A 23,385-nucleotide genomic window follows, 5' to 3' on the forward strand; every position below is an offset into this window, starting at 1 on the left:
CTCTTGTTCCATTCCTCCTGTCATGTTTTAACTTGCTTCAAGGATTTAATGCTGCCTTTTTAGTCTAATGTGAAATCTTCACAGATTCAGTTCAGAGAAGCCTTGAATCCATTTCAGTACATTTGGTGTTGTATGTTAAACTGCCAGCTTCTCTTTCAAGTAAAAGGTAGATGAGATACAAGTGACCCAGGACCGAATCAATGAGCAAAAAACCCACATAAGCTGCTTATATTGACAAATACTATTATCACAGATGATTGAATTTTTTTCACTAAAAAGAGCTAACTAGATTGCTCAGCTGCTGGGGCAGGAAAAACTTGAGAAAAAAGCAAGAGAGATACTGGTTGCATTACTATTCTGAAATCTGTTAGCATGGACCTGTTCAGCTATGCAAAACCCTTTTCAAGTAAGAAGAACCAGATGCAGCTAAAGGAGTGCACGCATCTGTAACTCTAACTTCTGTATGTCTTGCTGGTTTCTGTTTGGCTTGGGATTCATAATAGGCTTTTTTTGGGGACTCTTGTTGGCATACTGTAAAAGGAAAATAATTTTGGGAATATAATTTTTGTGTAGAAGTTAAAAAATAAGATGTGAATGGTATTGGGAATACGCAGTGCACATGGGTGAGCTTGAAAGGCTTTCTTCTTTAACAGTGGAACATACCTCATCTGCTTCCCACCCTTCACTGCAGCGTGTCCATCATCCTCACCATATCTGTTCCATCCTTATGCCCATACTCACGTTCCCCTACCAATTCCTATATCTCCTCACAACCTGTTTGACTGTCTGGCTGGATGAGAGGGAACATGTTTGGCAAGCATCCTGAGGTATGCGTGTTCTGGTCAGCCGTCTGGCAGATGCACATTCGTATTCACAAGCGTGCATGCTGCCTTTTGATTTTTAGTAGGTGCAATCAGTGCCCTTACTGGCTGCACGGTTTTCTGGCCTAGAACATCTTTGTCTTTCATGGTAAATGCCCTTCTCTTGCCCAGACTGCAAAATGAACTGGAATTGGGAGTCAGGCAACAGCGATTGAGATTAAATTTTCAGTATTTCTAAAAGATCTAGATTAAATTAGGATCTCATGTTTATTCACCTAGATTTGTCATGTGTCAGAGAATGTGTATCTTGAATTGATGAAGTAAATTTATTGTTTCCACTTGTGTCTGTGAAATGTGTTGGCCTAACTTCAGTCTTTCTCTGACATAGGCATCAGTGAAGAAAGCTGTTTTTCTTTCCTTCGGTTTATTGATGTCTCTCCAGCAGAAATGGCAAACCTCATGAATCAGGGACATTTAGCCAGGTGAGGACAACTTTTTTTTTTTTCCTCCTCTCTTAGCAATTATAGGAGAAGTACAGGTGATGTTAGAGGCATCTCTCTAAACCTGCCTTTTCTATGCCTTCTAATATTGTAATTTGTCTACTGTTACTTAAATTATAGCAACTTCTAGAGTGTTCCTCCAGGTATAGGTCACCATTATGCAAGGTGATTTTTATGCCTCTGTCAAAAGAAAACCTCTGTTACAAAGATTTGACATTGTAAATACGCAAGACGGTCAAAGGGCCACAGAAGAGTTTGCTTGGGATCACACTGAGGTTGTGCGAAATCAAGCGCAAAATCCAGACTTCTGAAGGCCAGTTTATTGCAATGCTTACCAATTGCACTTGAGCTTATGTTTTAACACATGTGGAATAAGCTTGTGCCGTGATAGTTGTTCAGCTCCGAGCTGTATTTTCTACTTTCCACATGTCCTGTTTTTAATATGGAATGGAATTCCAAGGCATAGGCTTAGAATAACGGATTTTTAGCACCATGAACTGTATTATCTGGGAAAGGGAGGTGATCTGTTTAAGTTAAGTATTCTGCAACAGACAGTACTCTGACTGAAGTTAGATAGTGACTGTAAGAAATTTGAGATTAAAAGCAAACCTTTATTGACAAGTAAAGGTGTTCTGCTTAGGGCTTTATAAGTGTAATATTATTTTATTATTATTGTTATTTTGGACTACTGTTTCTTGTCTGTGTTTCAGTAACATAATACAAATTTCTCTTGAGCTGTCTGAATGATCTTTATGATAAAATCTGCATTCATTATGCAGGTTGTTACGAATAATCTATATATGGAGCAATTTACAGAGAAGTCAGAGTGCAATTTTAAGAAGTAGTGGCTAACTCGGGCTTGACCCTTTTAGAGGAAGTGCTTCAAAGTGTGTTCTGATGTAATGATTTAGATTCAGTTAAGCCACCTTAGTAAAAATGAAAATAAGTAATGTAAGTGGAAGGTGTCTAGCAAAAGTTATTTTAAGTTAGGACACTGTAAGTCTGAAATTCTGAAAAAAACATTTGTTTCAAATGGAGTTACGTTGTAAATCTACCAAAGCCTTTCATTCACAAAGCAGTGAATAAATATATCTACTGTGTTTTGTTTCAGATGGTTAGCTCTTTTCCTGTCTCTGAAAGCATCCTACAGGCTCCATCACATGCGCTCCTGGATGGAGACCGATGGGGAGAAACAGCAGGGGTCGTGTTGTCTGAGGAACAGGGATTTCTTGCTTGATGTAAATCTCCCGCTGTCTTTCCCTAACTTGCACAGCTGCACTTTGCTGCAGGTAAGCAAACATCCTGTGATGTGGAGGCAGTAGCAAATCCTCATGAGTGAGAAATGATTAAAAACTTTCTATCCTTATAGAACAGAAGAAAACAAACTTGGAAACAGGATGACTTTATTATCTGTGTTATTAGACATAGTTAATAAAGTTCAGAGTGCTGAACAGAAAAATAGTTTGACTACTTTCTTCCTCCCATGTGGTGATATATTCCAAAACTTGCTATAAAAACCAAATGAGTTGTTTTAGAAGTCTTAAAAATATTACCAGAGCAAGAGAACTAGACTCATGATTTGTCAGGGGTGGATTCTACATGTAAGCTTAAGAGATTTGTGATGTTTTTCTACATGTTAGATGCTTGTTTTCTGACTGAAACCAGTTCTGTTCTTCTCCAATTCAATACATTGTTGGCAGCAGAGACTTCAGCCTAGCAGCATCTCAGAGTTGGTGGACAAGCATTATCAATGGTGTCTTTCTAGTCTGAAATTAGCTTCTGCTGCTGTATGGTAAACTCTAAATGTGCTCATCTTACTGTGTAATGCAAGGTCATTTCCTCTAATCTTTTGTCTGGGATGTGTGTGAAGGTTTTGTCGTCTTATGACTAAATTGCTGTTGATTTCCCGAGTTAGGTTATAGCTCCATTGATTTGTTTCACTGGGAAATAAGTTCACAAAAGTGCTGGTGCAGAGTCAGGAAAGCATCCTAGGGCAGTTAGCAGATACGTGGTACAAAAATCTCTTCTAAAATTGAGATTGTGCCAAATTTCTCTAGGGAATATTGCTTCTGTTCATGAGTGTGGAAGGGGAAAGGAGATAGCCAGAATTCAATTGAATAGCTTGTAAAGGAAGTTGAAATTGAAGACGCATAAGCAGTAGGAAAACAGCCTTGGGCTTGGTGTCATGTTTTGCAGCGTTAACAGCAAAGCCAACAAAATGAGTCCTGCTAGTTATCAAACAAAGAGCAAGCCAAGTGAATGTGTGTGCCAGTTAACTCTGGTGTGCTGGTGTTCAAGTATCCTGTGTTTCCATGTCTAGCTTGCTGCAATGTCTCCATGATACGGATTTTCTTTCAGCTAGTTTTTTTTAAGATTACATTCAGCTATTTGTATACTGACTGTGTATGCTTATATCTGAAACTATACTGTAGTTCTGTCCTCTTGTTGGTGTGGCTAAGGAAAACTTGGGTGGTGTTATAAATGTTGCAGCCTAATAGTAAAGGAGTAGAAGATGATATCAGAAGTTGTATGCACTTAAAGAAGGTGGCATTCATTTTTACATATGTAGAAAGACAATATAGATTTTTACATAACCTTTGGGTTAATGTGTATAAATATTAAAATGAAAGTTGTATTTTCTTAAAGAACAGAAGGTGAGTTACATAAATATTAAATATGAGATGTGGAATACGCACATGTAGGTTTTAATATTAACAATGAAAAGTAAAGCATTTGGATAGGCTACAGACTCACCTGTACCACAACCTGGCAAGACTTAAGCATTTAATTTGGTTTCTCCAAATAATTTCCATTCTTTGAGGAAGTCATTACTTGTGTCTCGGGGGTCCCAGTGCTGTGGCTGTGGGTAACTAGTGACTGGTATAACCAGTACATTTTACATAGAAAACAGCAAGCTGAGGAGCAAAGTTCATCAGTGTGTGCAATACAGCACGTTTCTGATGATAACCCCAGTAAATCTAAAGAAGTTTAGCCCCACAGTTATGACAGATTCTTTAGAACTGTTTTCTAACCTGCATGTTAGACAAATTGCCACCTAAAGTCACTTTAAAATAAGCTATGTTTGCAGAATTTTGCCTGCACAGCTCACATAGAGAACATCTTTAAAAAAACACCTCAAAACCAAAGGGAGAGTTGAAAGACAAAGAGCCCTTTACATGCCTATCTTTTAGCAGCACACATCATTGTGAGTGAAAATTAACTCACTTTTTTATCTTAGCACAAATTTAAGAAACTTTCCATTTAAAATTCCTGAGGCTTCCTCTAGGGCTTCATAAGATAGTAACATGTAGGGAGTGAGGAGGGGGAGAAACAGAGGAAAAAGGAAATGGTATAAATCTGGAAAGGCTTTTCTTAACTGCTCAGATCAGCATTTCCGATATGAGACAAACTATGAAAATAAGTCAGCAGATAAAAAAACCCCACATTTATTTTTAATAGATCTTTCTGTAATTGAGGTAACATCTGTCTAAAGATAGTATGAGTTTCTTCAGGTAAACACAGAAATCCTTTGCAGTGTGAGCTCTGTTCATTCCCCTTACTCTGCACCTCCAAAACATATGTATTAATTTGTATACTTTGATTTAAATTAATATAAAATCTGATCTGTTGAGATGAACCCTTCTCTGCTTTGCTTTGCTAATTTTCGTTCTCTGAAAAAATTAGGAGTTGTAATGAGTTTAAGATGCTGGTAGCAATCACCCATGTTTATGTGCAGCTCTGTTTGCAATATAGGAAAGCCTCTTTCAACACTTACTTTGGATTGCATGGTTGCAGTAGATGTGTACATTCTTATTTTTTAACAATCCTCCTCTTCGGTTCTTGGCTTTGTTGTACTAAGGCATATAATCCATTTCAGAGCTGTGGTTGTGTTCAGTTCTGTAACCTTACCTGGGCTTTTCCATGAATGTAACTGATGGGAGGCTGGTTTGTGCTGCTACTGTTATATCTGGTGTCTGCTCTGTTCATGAATACTTACTGCCTGAGTACGTCATGGAATTCAGAGTGGGGTGTTTCTTATATGACCTGCTCATAATTTGTACACAGAAAGCATGGCGCCAAAAACCAGATTAATGCCCTTGTACAAGACCTACTTTTAATACTGTGTGCATACAAAAATAATATTTTTCTCTTATTTTGGATACCTTCTTGGAAGTTTTCCTTTATGTTTCTTGCCGGGTATTTCTAATTGGGCGAAAGCTGTCATCGATGGCTCTTCAATATTGGCTTCCAAAAGCGAATTAAGTGACAAATGTGTATAGGTTTGGAAGTACAGTTCATTAGCTTCCTCTGTATCCATTTCTTGTACTCTAACTTTCCAGGAAATAAAGTTAAGGAACCCCTCTGACAACCAAGCCACTGTCAGTGTGCCAGTGCTTGCTGTTGTAAGACTTACTGGAAACCTCTCATGACTCTGTGCAATGCTGATTCTTCGTTGTATAATCAGCTGTACTCCCAGGGTCTGGGCCGGGGTGGGAAAGGCAGGGGCTTTGAGCTAAGGCGGTTGTTCTGTCTAGTAGCCTGCTGTCGCTGAGAGAAGTCACTCTTCCTCTCTGAGCCTTGCTGTCGTTTCATTACTCCCAGCCACTGAATCCTGCCTCTGCTGATCTGGGCTGGCACTGTCACATTGCGGCATGACCTGACCACAGAAAACTTTCGACTTTCATTATCTGTTGGATTTGTTCTCTGATTAGATGTGTAGCTAAATACGCTTGTGGAGGGGTGTGCCGGGTGATACAACCAGCACAAGAAGTGGCATAACTTTGTCGTGGGAAGGGACTCCCCCTTTTTGGCAGCAGTGCTTGTGCATTGTTGCCGCCATTTCGGGTCGTCAGATGAGTAGGCCAGCGTTCGCGTCTCTCCACAGGCCTGTACTCCCAGCCTTGCATTGCCCGCTCTGCTGTTTCAGCACACAGCCTATTCTACCAGGTGGTAAAACAGATCACAAAACTAACTTGGAGTGGAGGGTTTGTTTTCATCTTGATCAGCATCTTGATGAATACAGACAACTAGGCCAACAAGAAGAGCCTCTGTGGGGACAGGAGTGAACATGTGAAGCGGTTGTTGTTTAAGCTAGCATTACTGATAAAGAATTGCCAGCTGAGTAAGAGCCTGTCTTTGGGGTCACTTCATATTATTCAGCGTGGCCCAAGCTTTGACCTGTGCTTTTTAGCCCTGCTGAGTGCCAATGAAAGGCTATTGTCAGCTCTTTCTGTTCTCACCTTTTATACAGAGGAGCAGATGTTCAGTCAGAGAGTACAAACTTTCTTTTACCAGCTGCAGACCACAAGTCACACTGGTAGCAGCTGAAAGACCCACTTACATGCTAGGTTTGACTGATTGTATTCCTTAGGTGGTGCTAGCACATATGTACAGTAAGACTATTTTTCTCTCTTTGAGCAGGTTCCAAATTATATGTACTAGCCATCTGCATCTCGCCCAGTGAATCTACATCTGGAAATAGAAAGGGCCTAGGATGCATGATCCGTAATAGACTACTGCTGTGAATGTTTTGACATACATAGAAATGCATATATCCCGTGTATGATATGATATATACAAGGTGTCTGTATCTGTCACGTACCCTGATATTTAGAACTTCAAACACTGGGATTTTAGAAAACTGGGAGGCTATATAAAATAAAAGTAGCATGCAATCGCTTTTAGTGTGTTAGGAACTGGGCAGAACAATGCAAAGCTTTTGATACTGTTTACATTTTACTTAAGTGAACTGCTAGAATTGTCAGGAGAGCACATCCTGTCATCCTATGGCAGTGAGAGGTATACCTCTTAATGTTTCTTTTTTTTGTTGCTTGTTTCCTACAGTATGCAGAATAATGCTCTGCGTACTATAGGAAGCAATTATTCATAACAGTATATAAAAATTGATCACTGAATAGAGAAGGGTCAGAATAAAAACTAAGGAGCAAAAATGGCTTGGTCTTAAGCAGTTTATTTCACTGTTTGATGCAGATATTTACAATAAAAAGGAACTAACTGATGCAAGCAAAGAAAATTTAGGTTTCTGTTATTTTTCTGCGTAGAGTTGAGCATCTTCAGAGAGCTCTCCTTTCTTTAAACTGCAGCGTCATCTCAGTGCCACTTTTGAGTCAGTATCTTTTTCTGTATTAAAAGGACATTGCTACACCTGTGGCGAATGCCAGGTTTTTACACATGGGTGTGTTCATATGTGTAAGCAACCGTACTAGCACCTTGAAGTTCTTCAGCATAAAATTCAGAGCTGTTTTGCACAGGAAAGGAAGAAAAGGTTAGAAAAGATGAAAGTCCAAAGATATCAGTTCAGTCTCATTTAGAGTCTTAATTTTTTTTCTCTTCCAAATTTCATTTTACCCATGCTTCAGAATACACAAAGGAGTAGCTACAAAACAGCTTGAGGATCAGACCTACTAGAATATTCCCATGCTTCCTTCATTATAAATGCTAAGGTGCAAAGGTTCAAAGAAGGAAAAATTTGTTTCTGGTACCAACTGAGTGTAGAGGCAAGTATTGATATGAGCTATTCTGATTTCAGCCATTTCAGAATTTGAATGTTCTGATAATTACACAAAGATCCTGTGCATTGTCACTGCAGCAGATGTGCAGAGTTTCCTTTTTCAAAGGGAAATATTTGGTGAATGTCCTTTGTCTTTCTCATGGGTGATCAGAAGATTTAAGAGGAGTTTTTCTTTAGAGACATAGTAACTTCTTAATTTTAATTTTGTTTTCAGAACCTTGTGTTCAGTAGTCACTGTAAAGCAGTTACTGGCTATTCAGATCACGTCATACATCGAAGGAGATCAGCTACCTCATGTGTACGGTGCTGCCAGGTGACTGAGCTGCCGTCCTTCCTGTGCATAGCCAGTCCACGGGTAAGTCCAAGCTAAGTTGTAAATTATGTATTTTCTATTGTGTTTTAAATCTTGTTAGAATTGTGTCTTAGGAACAGGATGATCTATTACTTTCTTTTGGTTGGGAAAAACTGTTGTGAGGATATCCTTTTGCTCCTGTATTCATAGTGGGTTTTTTCATAGGGGAAGTGACTGTAATGTGTACTGAAGGGAAAAGGAAAGTTGTAAGATGCACCCAACAGGAGTTATTCTGAGATACATAGATTTCACTTTCTCTCCTAGGACCAAAAGCAGTAAAATTATAGAAGAGGTTATTCCCCAGTAATCTAAGGGGAAGATGTAAGTATGATATGAATAGAATGGGTTGATTGGTCAGCTCTGACGAAAGGGGGCTGAGGAGCAATGCTGTTTTGAAAAGGATGTTCATTTTCTCTCATTGCCTCAGTTTATGCGGTGAAAAGGAAGCACCAAATTGTAATACATAAGGATTACTTGAGTTGGTGTTTTTCTAAATCTTTTGGATATCAAGCGGTACTGCTTGGGTTTGTCCGTTATGTATTAACTGAAGTTTGAAATTACTTTAGCTGAAGTTTCCTGGGCGGACACAAGAGATCTGTGTAAGTCTATGGCTATTGTGTTCCATGTTGTTGGATATTGACAAAGCTGGACAAAATGTACTTTTATTACCAGGCCACCCAGATGTTACATTCTTTAGTCACTGTTGATGTACTTGCTGTAGGCTTGATCAAATGGGGCTGCATGTGCAATTATAGATTTGCATCTGGAGGAGGGTGGATGGCAAGTACAACTCTCTGCTTATTACCTACACGCTGCTGCTTGAGTTGAATTCATCTGTGCCTGCAGCTCTAGGGGCCAGGAATCCAACTGAACTTCACAAAGCCACATATCACCTCCCAGTCACAACATATTACCTGGTTCAAGAACAAGCAGCTATTCCAAGAGTAAATTGTGAAAACCCCTTCTCCTTCAGATTCCTTTGATTTGTCGCTCTTTGTACCTAAATTTGCATTATCGATGAAGAATCTGTTGACTGCTTCACCTACATCAGGAAGGGAGGAGGGGGGCATAGAAGGCTACATATGAAGGGAAAGGGAGAGGCAAGGGGAGATTGTATCTGACATTTATTCTAGTGAATAAAAATTACTTGGTTTGGCTGGTATATAAAGATGATTAAGTGGAGGCATGGCTTTTTGTTTCTAGGAATACAAAGACTTAGTTTTACGCTTGTTAGAAACTTTTGGCAGGAGTGAGAAGACCTGAAACAGCAGAAATAGCACATATGTTCTCAGAAAACGATAGCCTTCTGTTGTTTTTTGACCTGTGATGCATTTTGGGAAGTTAATGGAGCGAATGATAGAAATAGGAGCGTATGTTTATGTAGCAGCTATGGATTGGTGAAGAGGAGGTTAGTGTTGTAGTTTTCTTTCTATGCAGGCAATTTTCCTGAGTACAGATAGGTCTTAATCACCAAAAGAGGTACCTTGCAGGATGGATCCTTGTATTCTCATTAAGAAGCTGATTAATTCAGTTTAGAACAATATCGTTTGGTTTAGTCTCAAAAGTTCCCAGTGTGTCAGAGATATTGTGGTGAGAAGTGGTTTTGGCATCTCACGACGTCTGAAAGGTTAACTTTGCATTCAGATAATGCAGGAAGAAATTTAACGATTACCCAACTAAAATAAATTTTGTATTTAAGCTGGCAATGCAATCATATATTGCTGTCACTATTTTTTCATGTATTTCTGAACTGTGACTGTTGCATTCAATAAGTTTGACAATAATTTGTTGACATAGGAGGGTTTAGTACCAGGGACTATCCTACCTTTTATTATGAGTAAAACCACGAAAATAAACCTGGGAAAAAAAAAACCTTTTAAAACTGCACCATGACAAAAAGGAGAGATGGGGAACATGGACAAGCTTGAATGGAAGGATTTTTTTTTTAATCTGTTTCAGAAATGTGTTATTTTTTTTTCTTGTAAGGCCATGTAAAAGATGGATAGCTCTACCCTAGAAGTATGTGTACGCATTTTTAAAAAGTGTGAACCTCACAGTAAAGATATACTTATGTCCTCACATGTCAGTGTTATACCGGCTGCATGGGAAGATCAGTTCTTGTTAATGTAGAAACTGCACTGAGGCACATACAGAGTTCATCTCAAGATTGTCTCTTACTAGCTCTTCCTTTAGGTGAGATATTACTGAAATGTAGCTTGTAAAATTTTATGATGTGACTTTGTTTTTCTTTTAAGAATCCTAGTGTACAAATCTCCATATTGATTTCAGTAGATAAGCCATATTTCTGTATCAGAAATTAGTCTGCTCTGTTATGTGTGTAGTGGCTGCCTGTCCAAGGTGTCTTAGAAATAAATATGACAAGTTGTCTCTGCTTGAAAGAGTATTTGTTCCAGTCTATCCAGGGTAGAAATATGAACTGAAATGTGATGGTTAGTAGTGTCCCTTAAGCAACATAAGCCTGTACCATCGTTCATGGTGTTCATCAGTGTTCAGGCAACAAGACTTGCTTGCATTCTGAATTGAGAGGTTTTGCGCTCTCCCACAAAAGTCAGTCTTATGCTTTGACTGCAGATGGCAGTACAAGATAGCATCAACTCTAACAGTATCTTTTTAGTAGAAACACGTACAAAGTCTTAACACAGACCCTTTCACTTTGCAGTGTTTCATGTGGCTGTGCATACAGACCTGTAAGCCAGTCTGGTTTAAAAATATCTCTTGACATCTTGCAAAACAATGGCTTTACCATTATTGCTAAGATTTTAATATGCTTTTTTGGGTTTATTTGGATATGTACTATAATTGTGCTCATGAATCTGTTTAAACAATTGTTTGGCCCTTGCAAAGAGAAGTGTCTGTGAGATGTGTTTATTCCTGTAAAACAGGAGTGGACCACAGGCTTCCACCCAGAAGATCTTGCTTAATATCTTGCTTCGAGTTAGTTGGTAAGTGCTCAGAGAGGAGCAGCTAGCATCTGAGCTACTAGGCAGTCCGTACTGAGGTATGGGTTGCTCCCTTCACCTTACAGTTTTGAAGTACAGTATTTAAAACTGTTGATATTTAAACTATTTTATTGTTAAGCTTAACTATTTTAGTTAAGCCATTAAAATATTTTCATTTGCATGATATAATTTATATATATTATTCTCAATATGTAGCGGTTAATCATGTCACGCTAGAGTAAGCTGGAACAAGAAGTTAAAACCCCTTCAAATCCATAAAAGCTTTTCATCTGCAATACAAAGATAGTTCTCTTCCTGTGTTTAATGTTTCAATTGTCCTGTTATCACACTAGTTCCCATCCCTGCTCAATTCTCCAGAAACTCTGCTGCTTACTGTTCACCATCAAACCCTACAGCCTCCCAACACTGTTTCTTCCTACATAGCTCTGCCTCCTTTCTTAAAATGTGAAAACCCACAAGTTTGATTTCCTCTCTGTTAATTTTTGTTACATTGCTTTTCGTAGCCCCGTACATAAGGTCATTTTGCAGTGTTAGGATTCATGACAAGATTTTTGACTATAATATTTGTTGAAGAAATCTACAAAACATTGCAAATTTATAACTTTTCTCTGTTATAACTCCATACTGTAAGGTTAATTAATACTACATTTCAGTTTCATTTCTAAGTGAGCTTACAACACATTATTAAGTTTCTAGATAGTATGTGAAAGCTTCTACTGGCTTTCTTTTGTAAACTTTTTTATAAGTAGCTTTTGGAAACACTTACCCCAGAATGTTGGCCCAGAACAGACTTATATTCAGAAAAGATAGGAAGAAGTTGGCAACCTGCATTTTATTGGAAAGATTCTTGTGCTAGGTGGTGAATTGTTTTGTGTTTATATTTGTGTGAAAGTGTTATAATTGTTGCATTTGCTTTAGATCATATGGTTTAACTCTTGGTGAAGTATCTAAAGAAAAACCCAGCAGAGTAGACCGTCCTGGTAGATGCACCATGGCTCAGTTAATGCTTCTGCTTTTTATTACTTCAGTATATTGAAGTTGTCCCTTACCCTGGTAAGGGAGAGATAAGGGAAAGCTATAGACTGTACAAACGACAGCCTTGTCTGCTGGAGTGAACTCTTTACTCAAGGACCTTACAGCCATTGGGCATACAGCTGTTTGGCTAACGCGGACCTTCCACCCTCTGTCCAGATTTGGGTGGATGGAGCAGAGCAGGGAGAGTTAAACTGATGGAGCCATTCTGGAATAGCTTGCATGGCATGAAATCAGAGTTCCTGTGTTTGCAACGCTGGTCTGTCCAGCTGTGTTTTATGTACTGAAGCAGGTAATAGGATCAGGCATTCATAGAATGGCCAGGAAAAAAAAAGATGGTCATCCTGTGTTCACTTGCACTGCTTTTGTGGCCCACTTCTGTTCAAATCAGCTGTCAAGCCCAAGAAACGTGCTGTTCCAAAATGGGACTTTTTTCCTGTTCATTTTTTTCCTTCCTAATTATTGTATCTTACCAATTTTAAATTATCACATTAATTTCTGTTAAGAATGATATGTAAATCTCATCTCTGCTAGGCAAATACTTGATTGTGAAGGGCAAAAATAAAAATAAGAAAAAGAAATCTAGGCAAAATGAGAGGTGTGGCAAGGATATTATTATTTTACCCTCAGCTTTGCTATCAGTTGTGTAGCAATTGGCACAAGGCGTTGTTTATCAAAAGGTAAGAAGTCTGTGCCTGGTTGTTCACAGTACTTTTTTTGTGGTATGGGGAGATGTTGCATCTTTGCTTATTTTAAGCCCAGCCTGAGATTGTTTTCCATTTGTACATGTCAGTAATGATTTCACTTTAAAATTTGATCCTGTGGGAAGGTATCTGAACGGGGGATTTGGGCATGAGGGGAAATCTGAACAAGAATATTGATTATTATTTTACTTGTAGGTAACAGCTGTGCCACTGGAGTTCTACTGCAATGACCGAAGTGCAGAATATGAGCGCAGGGCGCTAAAGGAAGGAGGAAGTCTTGAAGCAAAGCAGTGTGTACTCAATGGAGCCCCTGAGCTAGCTGCTGACTGGCTGAAGCAAAGCTCTCAGTTCTTCCCAGAGTATCCAGGAGGGCTGTTAGGGATCAGGCCTCAGAATGGCTGGTCTTTTATCAGGATACCAGGTAGGTTTGGAGGTTGTCATGGAACAGAGATGAGATAAGTAAGGACATCTGCTCTTCAGTGGTGATTATGTTTGGTTATGGGCTTTTTGAAGGGGTGGGGGTGGATGTGTGTGTGGTTTTCCTCCTGAGTGAAAGTTGACTCTGGAATCTTAAAATACACTGTGACTTCACATCCTCTGTCTGGAGTAAAGCTGTCAATGGATAATGAACAAGTCTAATACAAACTTTTCTAATGCTTATGAACCTCTCTAGCGTGTCAGCCCTCCAAATGACTGTAGAGAGATGGATTTGCTTACTAAAGCATGGTCTGCTCTCACAACCAAATACTATTTTGAGGTTGGAGATAGGAAGATTGCAGGAAACATAATAGTCATGCCTTGCCTCCTAGTGTGTTGGAAGATCTTCGTATTGACCTGAGAGATCTTTTGTTAGTCTTCCTAGTGAAAGGATAAACATTACTTGTAGCTGTCTACCATGAGAAGGTCAGTTTGGCAACCAAATTCAGAGGAAGTTGGCCTGGAAAACAAGGCATGAAGGATTTACTGAGTTTCTGTTGGAATAATGATGACTTACTCATACTTCCTGGTAAAGTGGGAAAAAGGTACCAGTGTACTAGTAAAGTAAATGCACTTTTTTTTTTTCATAGCATTAGCCTAAAGTAATCGAAGATTTGCTAGAATTTGATTGCCAACACTGCAGTGACTTTCATGGGCTGGACACACTCTAGGTGTTGGAAGATGGTCCTGAGCAGCCAACAGAGTTCTGCACAAAGTACTTGAGATCTGAGAGATAGCCAAGAGGAAAAACAGCTTACGCTGCCAGATGCTAAGTTATTCCCAGACCCTTTTGGGTCAAGGATGTTTGGCAGGGGAAGTTAGTACAGTAAAAGGAAAATGGCCTTTTGCTTGCTACAGTCCGGTTTAAGAAGGTACCTCCTAAGCACTTGGAGTCATTTGAAGCACATGCATGTTTGTACCTATGTAATGGAGGAACCATTTTTCATGAGCTTGCACTAGATTAATGTTCAATGACAGACGATGATTTTTCTAGTTTCTTCAGGAATTCATTGAATTGTTTATCAGTTATTTGGAAACAGAAAATGAATAGCTGTAGCAGAAAGGAGGGAAATACCGAAGGGATAAATTAAGGTAGAAGGCTGACTTCATCATCAGCAAAAATTTGTAGAGGAATAAAGACGGGGTACAAGAAGCTTACGGGACTGAGTGAATAGGTGCAAGGTTAGACAAACTGTTCTCAAAACACAACAAATAATTTGGTTGAGAAGGGGGTTGGGATGAGTGTTACGTAAAACTGGCTTAATTTAGGAGGTGTTGGAGCTCAAAGTGGATTTAAAAAAAAGTAGGTTTTTACGGCTGTGTTTTAATTAGATGGAAAGTAGCATTCAAACCTAAACATTTGAAGAGGAGAGGGCACATAAGACAACAGGACAGCTGTGTTTATATGTGCAGCAGCAGTCACAGTGCATTGCAGAAAGTGACTGATGTGCTGAAGGAGCTGTTTACAAGGCTGAAGTCTACCAAGTGTTGAATGGAATGGTAGGTGTGAAGGTCTACGGTAAATAGGTGACAAGAATAAAGGGGGATACCTCTCTCCTAACCCTGATCTATCCTCTCCCAGACTCAGCATTCCCAGTGTCCTGGCAGCAGGCTCAGCTGCGATCACTGTGGGAATCTCTTGAGGCTTTTCCTGTTCTTTGAAAGAAAAATGGTCCTGGATTAAATGGCAGGAAGTGTCTGAGTCCTTTTAGCATCGATAAAAAGCACCGGCCTCACTGGCTGTTTACTGTGAGAGCCAGCTAGCTCCTCACTGACCCCATTGTGCCGTGCAGACTGTCGGGAGGGGAACTAGGGGTGTCAACTGGAACCCAGACTTTATCTCTCTTTCCTCTACTTTTTGCCTGTTCAGAGGCACTTTTTCTCATTCTCCAGAGAGTGGTAAGCCCAGCTACAGCCATTGCTCCCGACTGGGGTTATTTTGAGTCACAATAATTTGTAACTATTTTTCCCACTGTATCCCCTTGTAGATAGTTTATGTCCATATCCCTGCATGGCTGGAGACAGGGCCTTTTTTTCAGACTGAAAGCCATACAATATGATGTTACCGTTAATTTCTTTTTGGTCTGGTTCTCTTTTCTTGTTTATTTCATGAAGTGCTGAAGCACCCAAAAATTGCATCTAAGGGAGAGTTATTTGACATGCAGTCCAGGACTCTAACTCCTGACTGGCTTAAACAAAGTTCCTTTGATGTGATTTTAAAAAAACTTAATTAAAAAAAAAAAAAACACCAAAGGTACTGTTATGGGAAGTTTTCACTAATCATTAAAAATGGAAAATGTAGAATTGCAATTTTGGAAATCCCATTTAAAAAAGGAGCAAACTGCCTTTTTCTTCCCCCAAGGTAAAAGGGAATGAGAAATGGAAGTGAGAGAAACTAGAGGAAGAAGACACTTTTTTTTTTCCTCTTTTGAATAACTGTGATGTTTTTTATGATGGCATGAATGAAGTACGTTTTCTGTTACCGCTTTCCAGAATTTGTCCTTTGAAGCACTAGGTGGCAGACTTTAAGCATACAAAAATATTTGATCTTGGAAAACAATGGTATCAAGATAGCATGCTTAAGGATGCCAAGTTAAAGTCAAATGGTTTTCTCTTCCAGAGTTGACTTCGTTAGTTCTGTTTTTCTTTCCTAAAAAACCCTAACTTTCTCGGCAGTGCAGTCTGCTCTGATGCTGAGATATTGGACAAATTATGAACTGTTAACAAGTTGCTAACTTTTCAGACTGTAAGACCATCTGCAAATAAGTTCTTTACTTGTAATTTGCATTTTATTGCTATTTAAAAATAGTAACTTACACAATGGAGACCTAAGGAACCAGCAGTGAAGGACACACATCATTTCCAGTTACCAAAACTTAATTCTACCTATTCATGCCTGTGTGAGAAAAACAGGAGCATTTTGCTTTTGGAAACTTGCTAATGTGTTAATCTGAGTCAGTCAAGATTGACTTTAGAACAGACCCTGTTTGTTCTCTTGGCTTCCTTCCAGTCAGATGGCTTGTGGTTAATAATCATATTAGTTTGTTGTGTATATCTAGACTGTTCCTTTTGCTTCACTCAATTCATTCTGAAATAGCAAGCTGACCAATTAGAGTAGAAGCAGAGTCTTAATGTTGAATGGATTTAAATGAAAGAGTAACATTTTGTATAAAGAGTAAACATTCCTACTGTGCAGAGTTTTTTGACTTACGTAGATGTATTTCAAAACCAAATAACCATAAGTCATTTCAGTTTTCACTTAATTGTAAAATTTGGTTTTCCTTAGAAGAATTCATGAAACTATTAACTGTTTGTATGTAATTGAGACTGAGTTCTGTTCTAGAGATGAGTAGGTTATGTTATATATCTGTAGTGGATATAAACATACAGTATGTTGCACTTAGAACAAATGCCAGCCTGAGCTGTGGTCGTGAGTTTTCTTTACAGTACCTCCTTGGCTCAGCTCTCTAGTTGATGGATTCCCTAAGGTAGTTGCTAACGATTCAAGCAGTGATTGTGGCACTTGCTCCTGGCAAAGCAATAAGATCACCATCAAAAGCGAGAGCAAACTGGAGAAAACCAGTGACACAGATACACAGACAAGCAAGAAAGAGCAGAGGTCTCTTGTCTTGGATTTTTAGCTAGTGAATTGCAGGAGCATGGCTCTAAACTTATCAAAGGAGAGAGTGTTCATAGCATGGGCTTATAGTGCAAATATAATAGCTAATAATTTTAAGCGATATTGACAACTCACAATTTTTTGAATTGCAGGAAGCAGGACTATAGGCTACATGATCTGATGTCCTAATGTAGATGCCACTAATTCCAGCATCAAGTCCATTATTTATATTTAAGCAAAAGGATATTTTTGAAAGAGATCTTGATTGAAATACTAAAGTTGTGAAGAATCCACATTTCTGGATAAAAGTATTGCTGACTTGTTTTTCCTTACTAGTGGAAGGACAAGAGGGGAACGTGCCTTGTTTTTCCAATTCTAACAAGTCACTGGATGCTGTGCCTTTCTTTGCTAGTATAAAGTTCTTTTCTGTTGTTAAAAACCTTTGTCCAAAAGAACCTTGAGTAGTGCCAATTGCTCTTTGAAAAATTGAAATGGGTCAAGTTTCTTAACTCCCTCACTGCAGGAAAAGGTTGTTTTTTTAACACTCTGAAATCTTGGAGGTTTTCCTAAACGCTTTCTGATTTCTAAAACCTTTCTGAAAGGCATACTAACCTAGGCATGTTATTTCAAAATATTTTCTGTATTAAGTATAGAAGAACATCTGTGTGTCTTGCTTTTCTCAGCAAACCGCTGGTTGCGCGTGTAAGAATCAAACTTAACCCGCTGTGTCACATCACTGCATTTGGGCACTCAGGGATTGTGTTCCCTGCCATGCTCATCTCTTCAGGAGCGTTCTTGTGTGATCTGTACTCCTCTCTTCCACTAGTATGAACTTGGTTTTAGCGATATTAGAATGCATGGTTCTCAGATGAATGAATTAATTTTGGTATATAGCTTTTTTTTTTGATCGGAATATTGTGCAAGACAGTTACCTGTCTTACAGAAGCTGGATTTTCTTCAGCCCACGAGTTAATTCATACCATGCAATGAGAAATGTGCAGAAATGTTACCTGCTAGACATTAGAGAATGGTACCTGTTAGACATGTCAAAAATATTTGGGTTCTGTACTAGCCTGCACCATCTGCAGTTGTCAACTTTCCGGTTTGGCTGTAAACCTTAAATTCAGCCATCCCAAAGAATAAAGAATCATCAGTGGCCTTTCCAACAGATAATTTTTTTGGAAGAAAATTTCTCTTCATCCTCTTTCAACAATAATGTATTGCTTACTGAAGTTTATGTACAGAATGTACAAACAGGAAGATCTCCTTCCTGAAAAATACCTCACGAGCAGTGCTGAAATAGAGAGGTCATGAAGTATAAAATCTGAAGTGACTTAAAAGATTGCCAAGTGGAAACATTTCTTAAACAAAACAAAAAAATCCAACTCAAAAAGCAGAGGGCAAGGAAGAAAAAGAAAAGTTAAGGCAGTGCTGTGAAGGGGCTCTTATTTTACAGTGACCTGGAGAGCTGTTCTTCACTTTCCATGTTGGCAAGGGGTTTGATCTTGAAACTAGATCTGTGGAGGATAAGTCTAAAGCTCAGCAGCAGGTACCAGCAAATGTCCAAAGGACAGCATTTGTGAAGTGGAGGAAAATCTCTTCAGCTGTCGAGGCATGTTGTGGCTGTTGATCTGGTCAGAATGAATCCCTAGGTGAGGGAAATGGCTGTCCAAAATAAGTATTGAGTACATACTCATGAGGAGATCAATCTATGATGAGATTTTGCCAGGTGGGTATATTCATATACACCTATCCCAGCGAACAAAAGTTACTGTTAGCAGTGTGATTGTAAATGTCAGTCAGAAGGGATGCTGTGGTTTCTTCCACCACAGGTCATTATTTTGGGGGTTATAATTCAGTGAAGTGCTAGGAAAACTTAGAAGTTAACTTGTTGCATGTAGCTGTTTCGGCTTTATTAGTTACCTGGTTTTTTATTCTATTTCTTTTTAGACAAAGAGAGTCTGATCACTGACAGTGGAAAACTTCATGCTCTTGACCTTCTGTTGACACGGCTGAAATCTCAAGGGCACAGAGTTCTCATCTACTCCCAGATGACACGGATGATTGACTTACTGGAGGTAGGAGAGCTATAGCCTACAGAAGACAAATTCTGAAGATGCAGATTTAGCAACAGTGCTTTGGAAAACATCCTGTAATTTGGATGCAGCAAACCTGACATAAAATACTGAAGGATACCCAGTAAATGCATTAATATGAGAATATAAGAACTGCCATACAAAGTTAGACCTAAGGTCCAGCCTAGTGTCATGCTTCTACAGTGTACAACAGCAAGATAGTAGTACAGCAAGTAGGAGCACACCATTTTTCTATTCCAACTTTATTTGTTGGGTTTTATTACCCAAATAAGCCACCTACCACGTCATTTCTTCTTCCTTCTCCCCACCCATGTAGCAGAAGCTGGAGTTAAGCAAGCTAAAACTCAAGTAAGGACTCAGTATGTAAGAAAATCCTTGCAAAAGTTGTGTAGCAGTAGATATTTTTTTTCCTGACCTGAGATATCAAAATAGTGAGATATCTGCCTACTTGAATGTGAAAGAACATAAGATGTCCTATTTCTTTTAACAGTATTTTGACTGTCAGTGTAACTGCTATGATATCATACTAACCTAATCTATGCAGGGCAGAGAGCACAGAACATGTTTACGAAGTTATAAAACATGTTTATTTGATTTAGCTTCAGCTGAAGAACTGCTGCTTAATTCAGCCATTATAAAATGGCAGATACAAATACAAAGAAGATTATTTTCTTTCAACAGAAGGGGATAAAGTATAATTTCAGTACTCTTCTTTCATGTAGATATGTATTTCATACTTCTTAAGATTGCCATGTTTGTCTTTCTTAGTGTGATTGCTTTCTCCTATATGGAAGAGTAATTGTCCATGATTTCAGTGGGAATCACATTGCATTTATGTGATGGGGGGTTAGATTATATTCTGCATGAAGCAAAACGTCTTATTTATATTCTACCCAAAGTTGATTAATTGTGTTAAAACGTAAGAGTATTCAGTTTGGACTGTGAAATAACACGAAGGGAAAACATTTTATAGTTTTTGAGAAAGTATCAATGTCAAAGCCCAGGAGGGCACTGACTTCAATGGCACTGCATTCTTACCATACGCAGGGCATTCTGTGTTGTCCGTTTCCTGTATAGGTACTCTGTTGCCAGGGCCACTTTCACTTTTTTTCTCTAGATTGATACTTCTGGTGGCTCAGTGACACCAGAACAAGATTTTTATCAAACAGGGCTGTCACAAGAACAACCCTTACACCAAACAAAGATTGGCAGGTAGATTTTTCTAGCTGGCCTAGTGTAAGTATCTCTATGTGAGGCTAAAGCCTCCCCATGAGGCTTCCCCCACCCCACTCCATCACTCCTTGTAGGAACTGGAAAAATGAGCAGTCATCAAGTGCTGTCCACAATTACAGCAGAGACTAGTATATTACTACTTAAATAGTTTCTTTGGCATCAGAGTGCTCTCTTGGTTTTTGTTCGTTTTTAAGCTGTGTGCCATTTCTGTGAGTGATCAAAGCACTAAACTGCTGACGTCTAGTATAAGCTGCAATTTTTTTTCTTTTTTCTGAATTGAAAGAGTGTACTGTTAATATTTGGAAAAATACTGGATAAAAACAGTTTACAAAAAAGGGTGTTTCATACGAGCACTGTTACACTACTGTGAAGTATCCTTCTTGGTCAAAGAAGGTGGATGGAGGCAGACCAGAGCCCGTTAAGCAGTGTGTTAAATAGATGATTAGCTAAGGCCTAATGTAGTAAGCTAGTTTGCGGGGTGAGGGGGAGCAACCCATGCGTATAGAATAGCTTATTCTTTTGTAATTTGTGGCTTAGTGGAAATGTCTGAGGTCTAGGATAAGGATAAAGGTACCTGATGGTATGAAAGAAGTTGTTTTCTATTTGTGCTGAAGTTTGTTCAGAGGACACTAATGAAAAGATGGTTATTAGTGACATGAGGGAAGACTAAATCAAGATGTTGAAAGGCTGAATCATCATAAAAGCAAAGACAGTGTAGCAAAGAAATGGAAGGAAAAGGCCCTTTTGCTAATAGAACAAGGGTTGATCAGATCTGGAGAAAAGGTCACATAGCACCTAATTGACAGCGCGCTCTCTCTGGTTTTAGTTGATGACAGGAACCTGCCTTAGAAATTCAATAAGTCAATAGTAAATTAGGGCTTTAGTGTCTATGTGGTGAAGTAGCTGTTCTCTGCTTTAACCTTCTGTTGCTGTACTCCAGAAATCATCCTAGCCATGAGCTCTGTTTTGTAGAGGTAGACCAAGTGTGACTTCGGCCATTTCCACATAAGTTTTATTTACCTATTTTAATATTTCATCTGCCATATGTTGAAGCTTCTTTCCACTACAGCAGTCTTTTTCCCAGGTTCTTATAGTATGGCAGCTCTTTTAGCTCTTCCACTGTAGTGAAGGAGAACAAAAAAGGAGCAGAAGCCCGGAAGGATAGGTGAAAAGGAGAACTGAGCATGGTACTGTCAGAAGGTTCATTAGAGTGCAAGCACTGCCACGTCTTCTCACAGCACATCAGTTCTGTATCTGCTGAAGTCTGAAGCTTGGAGCAAGATGAATCCAATAGTTCTTGCTGCTAAAGCATCATCTGTTTCCTTTCTGTCCTCATTTGCAGTCACAGCATCTCAGAAAGACACATGCACTAGTAGGGTTAAATCTAACAAATGTAACCAGTAGGAGTTGCATCTCATCAGCCCAGGATCACGTTGTTAAAATATCAGAGGGTATGTTTCCAGAGAAACTCCATGGATATCCATATAGCCTGAAGAGCTTTCTGTGTAATTCAGATTTTATTGATAATTGCACAGGTATCAGAAAATTTTGGGTATCTTAGAGCATAAAAAATATCTCTCATGGGAAAAAACCTTTGCCTACAGCATTCCTGGTTGATGCCATTTGATTTTGTCCCAGGCAGTGATTTTGGTTCTGCTGCTCGGCATGAGCTGTGGGCTGACACGCCAATGTAATGTTCAAAGCGTTCCTGTATGCAGAGAGATTCACAGGCTCTTCACTAGCGAGATAAAGCCTGGACAGACGTTAGTGTACAGTGCCAGATTTGTAAAACCACTAGTGAAATGACAGGCAGCAGATACAGTTGGTTTGTTAGGAAAGGTTCACTTACACAGTGAAAGCTCAGGATTTAGTAAAAATTTAGACTTTGTGAAAACAATATTATTTTAGTGATTTTACTTACCTATTTATTAATAGAAAAAGGCATGTACTGTAACATTGCTTGCAGTGCAGGAAATGCATCCCCAACTCTGAACCGACATAATCATGAAATGCAAAAACTGACATATGATTAAGTAGCTTAAATTTCTTAATTTTTATTATTATAAAGTATTGCTTACATAAGATTTGCTTGTAGCATATTCGTTGATGACATGTAGGGATTTTTTTTTCTTTTAAGTAGCAATTCTGCTTTTGTGGGTTTTTGTTTTTCCAGAATAATCAAGATTGAATGTTTTCAAGAGTAACTATATTTTTCTGGTGTGTGTTCTTTGCAGGAATACATGGTTTATAGGAAACATACCTACATGAGATTGGATGGTTCTTCAAAGATTTCTGAACGAAGGGACATGGTAGCAGATTTTCAGAACAGGTAACATATTTTACAAGGTGTTCCTGTGCTAAATTTTGTGTACATAGAGAGCTGGTATAAGATATAATGGAAGTAAATGAAGTTTGCACTTAAATTACCTTCCCTGATATTAAATGGACCTCATTTATCTGAAGCGGTTTCTGGGTGGTTTGCTAACCAGGAGTCACTGGTATTGATATTGAACCCAGTTGTATTGAGGAATTTGTCATCTGTGAAACAGTATTGGAAGTAATTTTAGTGTATCCACCTATTGTGCTTCTTGCCATTCCAAATATGCTATTGCTTATAAAGAAGCTCAGTAGAAAGGCAGTAAACATTCATTGGTTATTGCATGTTCTTGACAGTTGACACTGTGAAGATGAGACTGAAAACCTTGCATGTGCTAGAGCTTTGAAAGTGACCTGGTTTTCTGCAAAACAAACCATTTAAGCATGTTTTATTAAGAAACCCTGAACTATTATACAAGTGATAAAATGGGGATTTTATTAGACAGTAAGATATGCTAACCCTTTTCATTTAGTAAACCAAAACGGATTCTTGCAATTTTTGTGAGCTCATCAGGAAAGAAAAGTGTGTAATCATCTCATAAGAAGTTAATATATTTTACTATAACTTTGTCTCCACTAGAGCACATTATTTAAAGTGTTTGAGTTTATGGTTATTAAGTTTCCTTTTAATCATGGGCTATGGCTTGATATGATGTCACTTT

At 38.7% G+C, this 23,385-nt stretch overlaps 1 protein-coding gene across 1 annotated transcript in view; it reads left to right on the top strand.

The window, feature by feature from the left end:
• Nucleotides 1–23,385, top strand: part of INO80 (INO80 complex ATPase subunit) — a 66,328-nt gene that overhangs the window by 30,993 nt on the left and 11,950 nt on the right. Inside the window, exons 23-28 of the mRNA XM_064462526.1 lie at nt 1,210–1,303; nt 2,433–2,610; nt 8,068–8,208; nt 13,118–13,343; nt 18,969–19,096; nt 22,582–22,676. Coding sequence (XP_064318596.1) covers nt 1,210–1,303; nt 2,433–2,610; nt 8,068–8,208; nt 13,118–13,343; nt 18,969–19,096; nt 22,582–22,676 — 862 coding nt within the window. The remainder of the gene's footprint in view (nt 1–1,209; nt 1,304–2,432; nt 2,611–8,067; nt 8,209–13,117; nt 13,344–18,968; nt 19,097–22,581; nt 22,677–23,385) is intronic.

The sequence above is a fragment of the Phalacrocorax carbo genome, chromosome 10, assembly GCF_963921805.1.
Source record: "Phalacrocorax carbo chromosome 10, bPhaCar2.1, whole genome shotgun sequence".
In the NCBI taxonomy this organism is placed as follows: domain Eukaryota; kingdom Metazoa; phylum Chordata; class Aves; order Suliformes; family Phalacrocoracidae; genus Phalacrocorax; species Phalacrocorax carbo.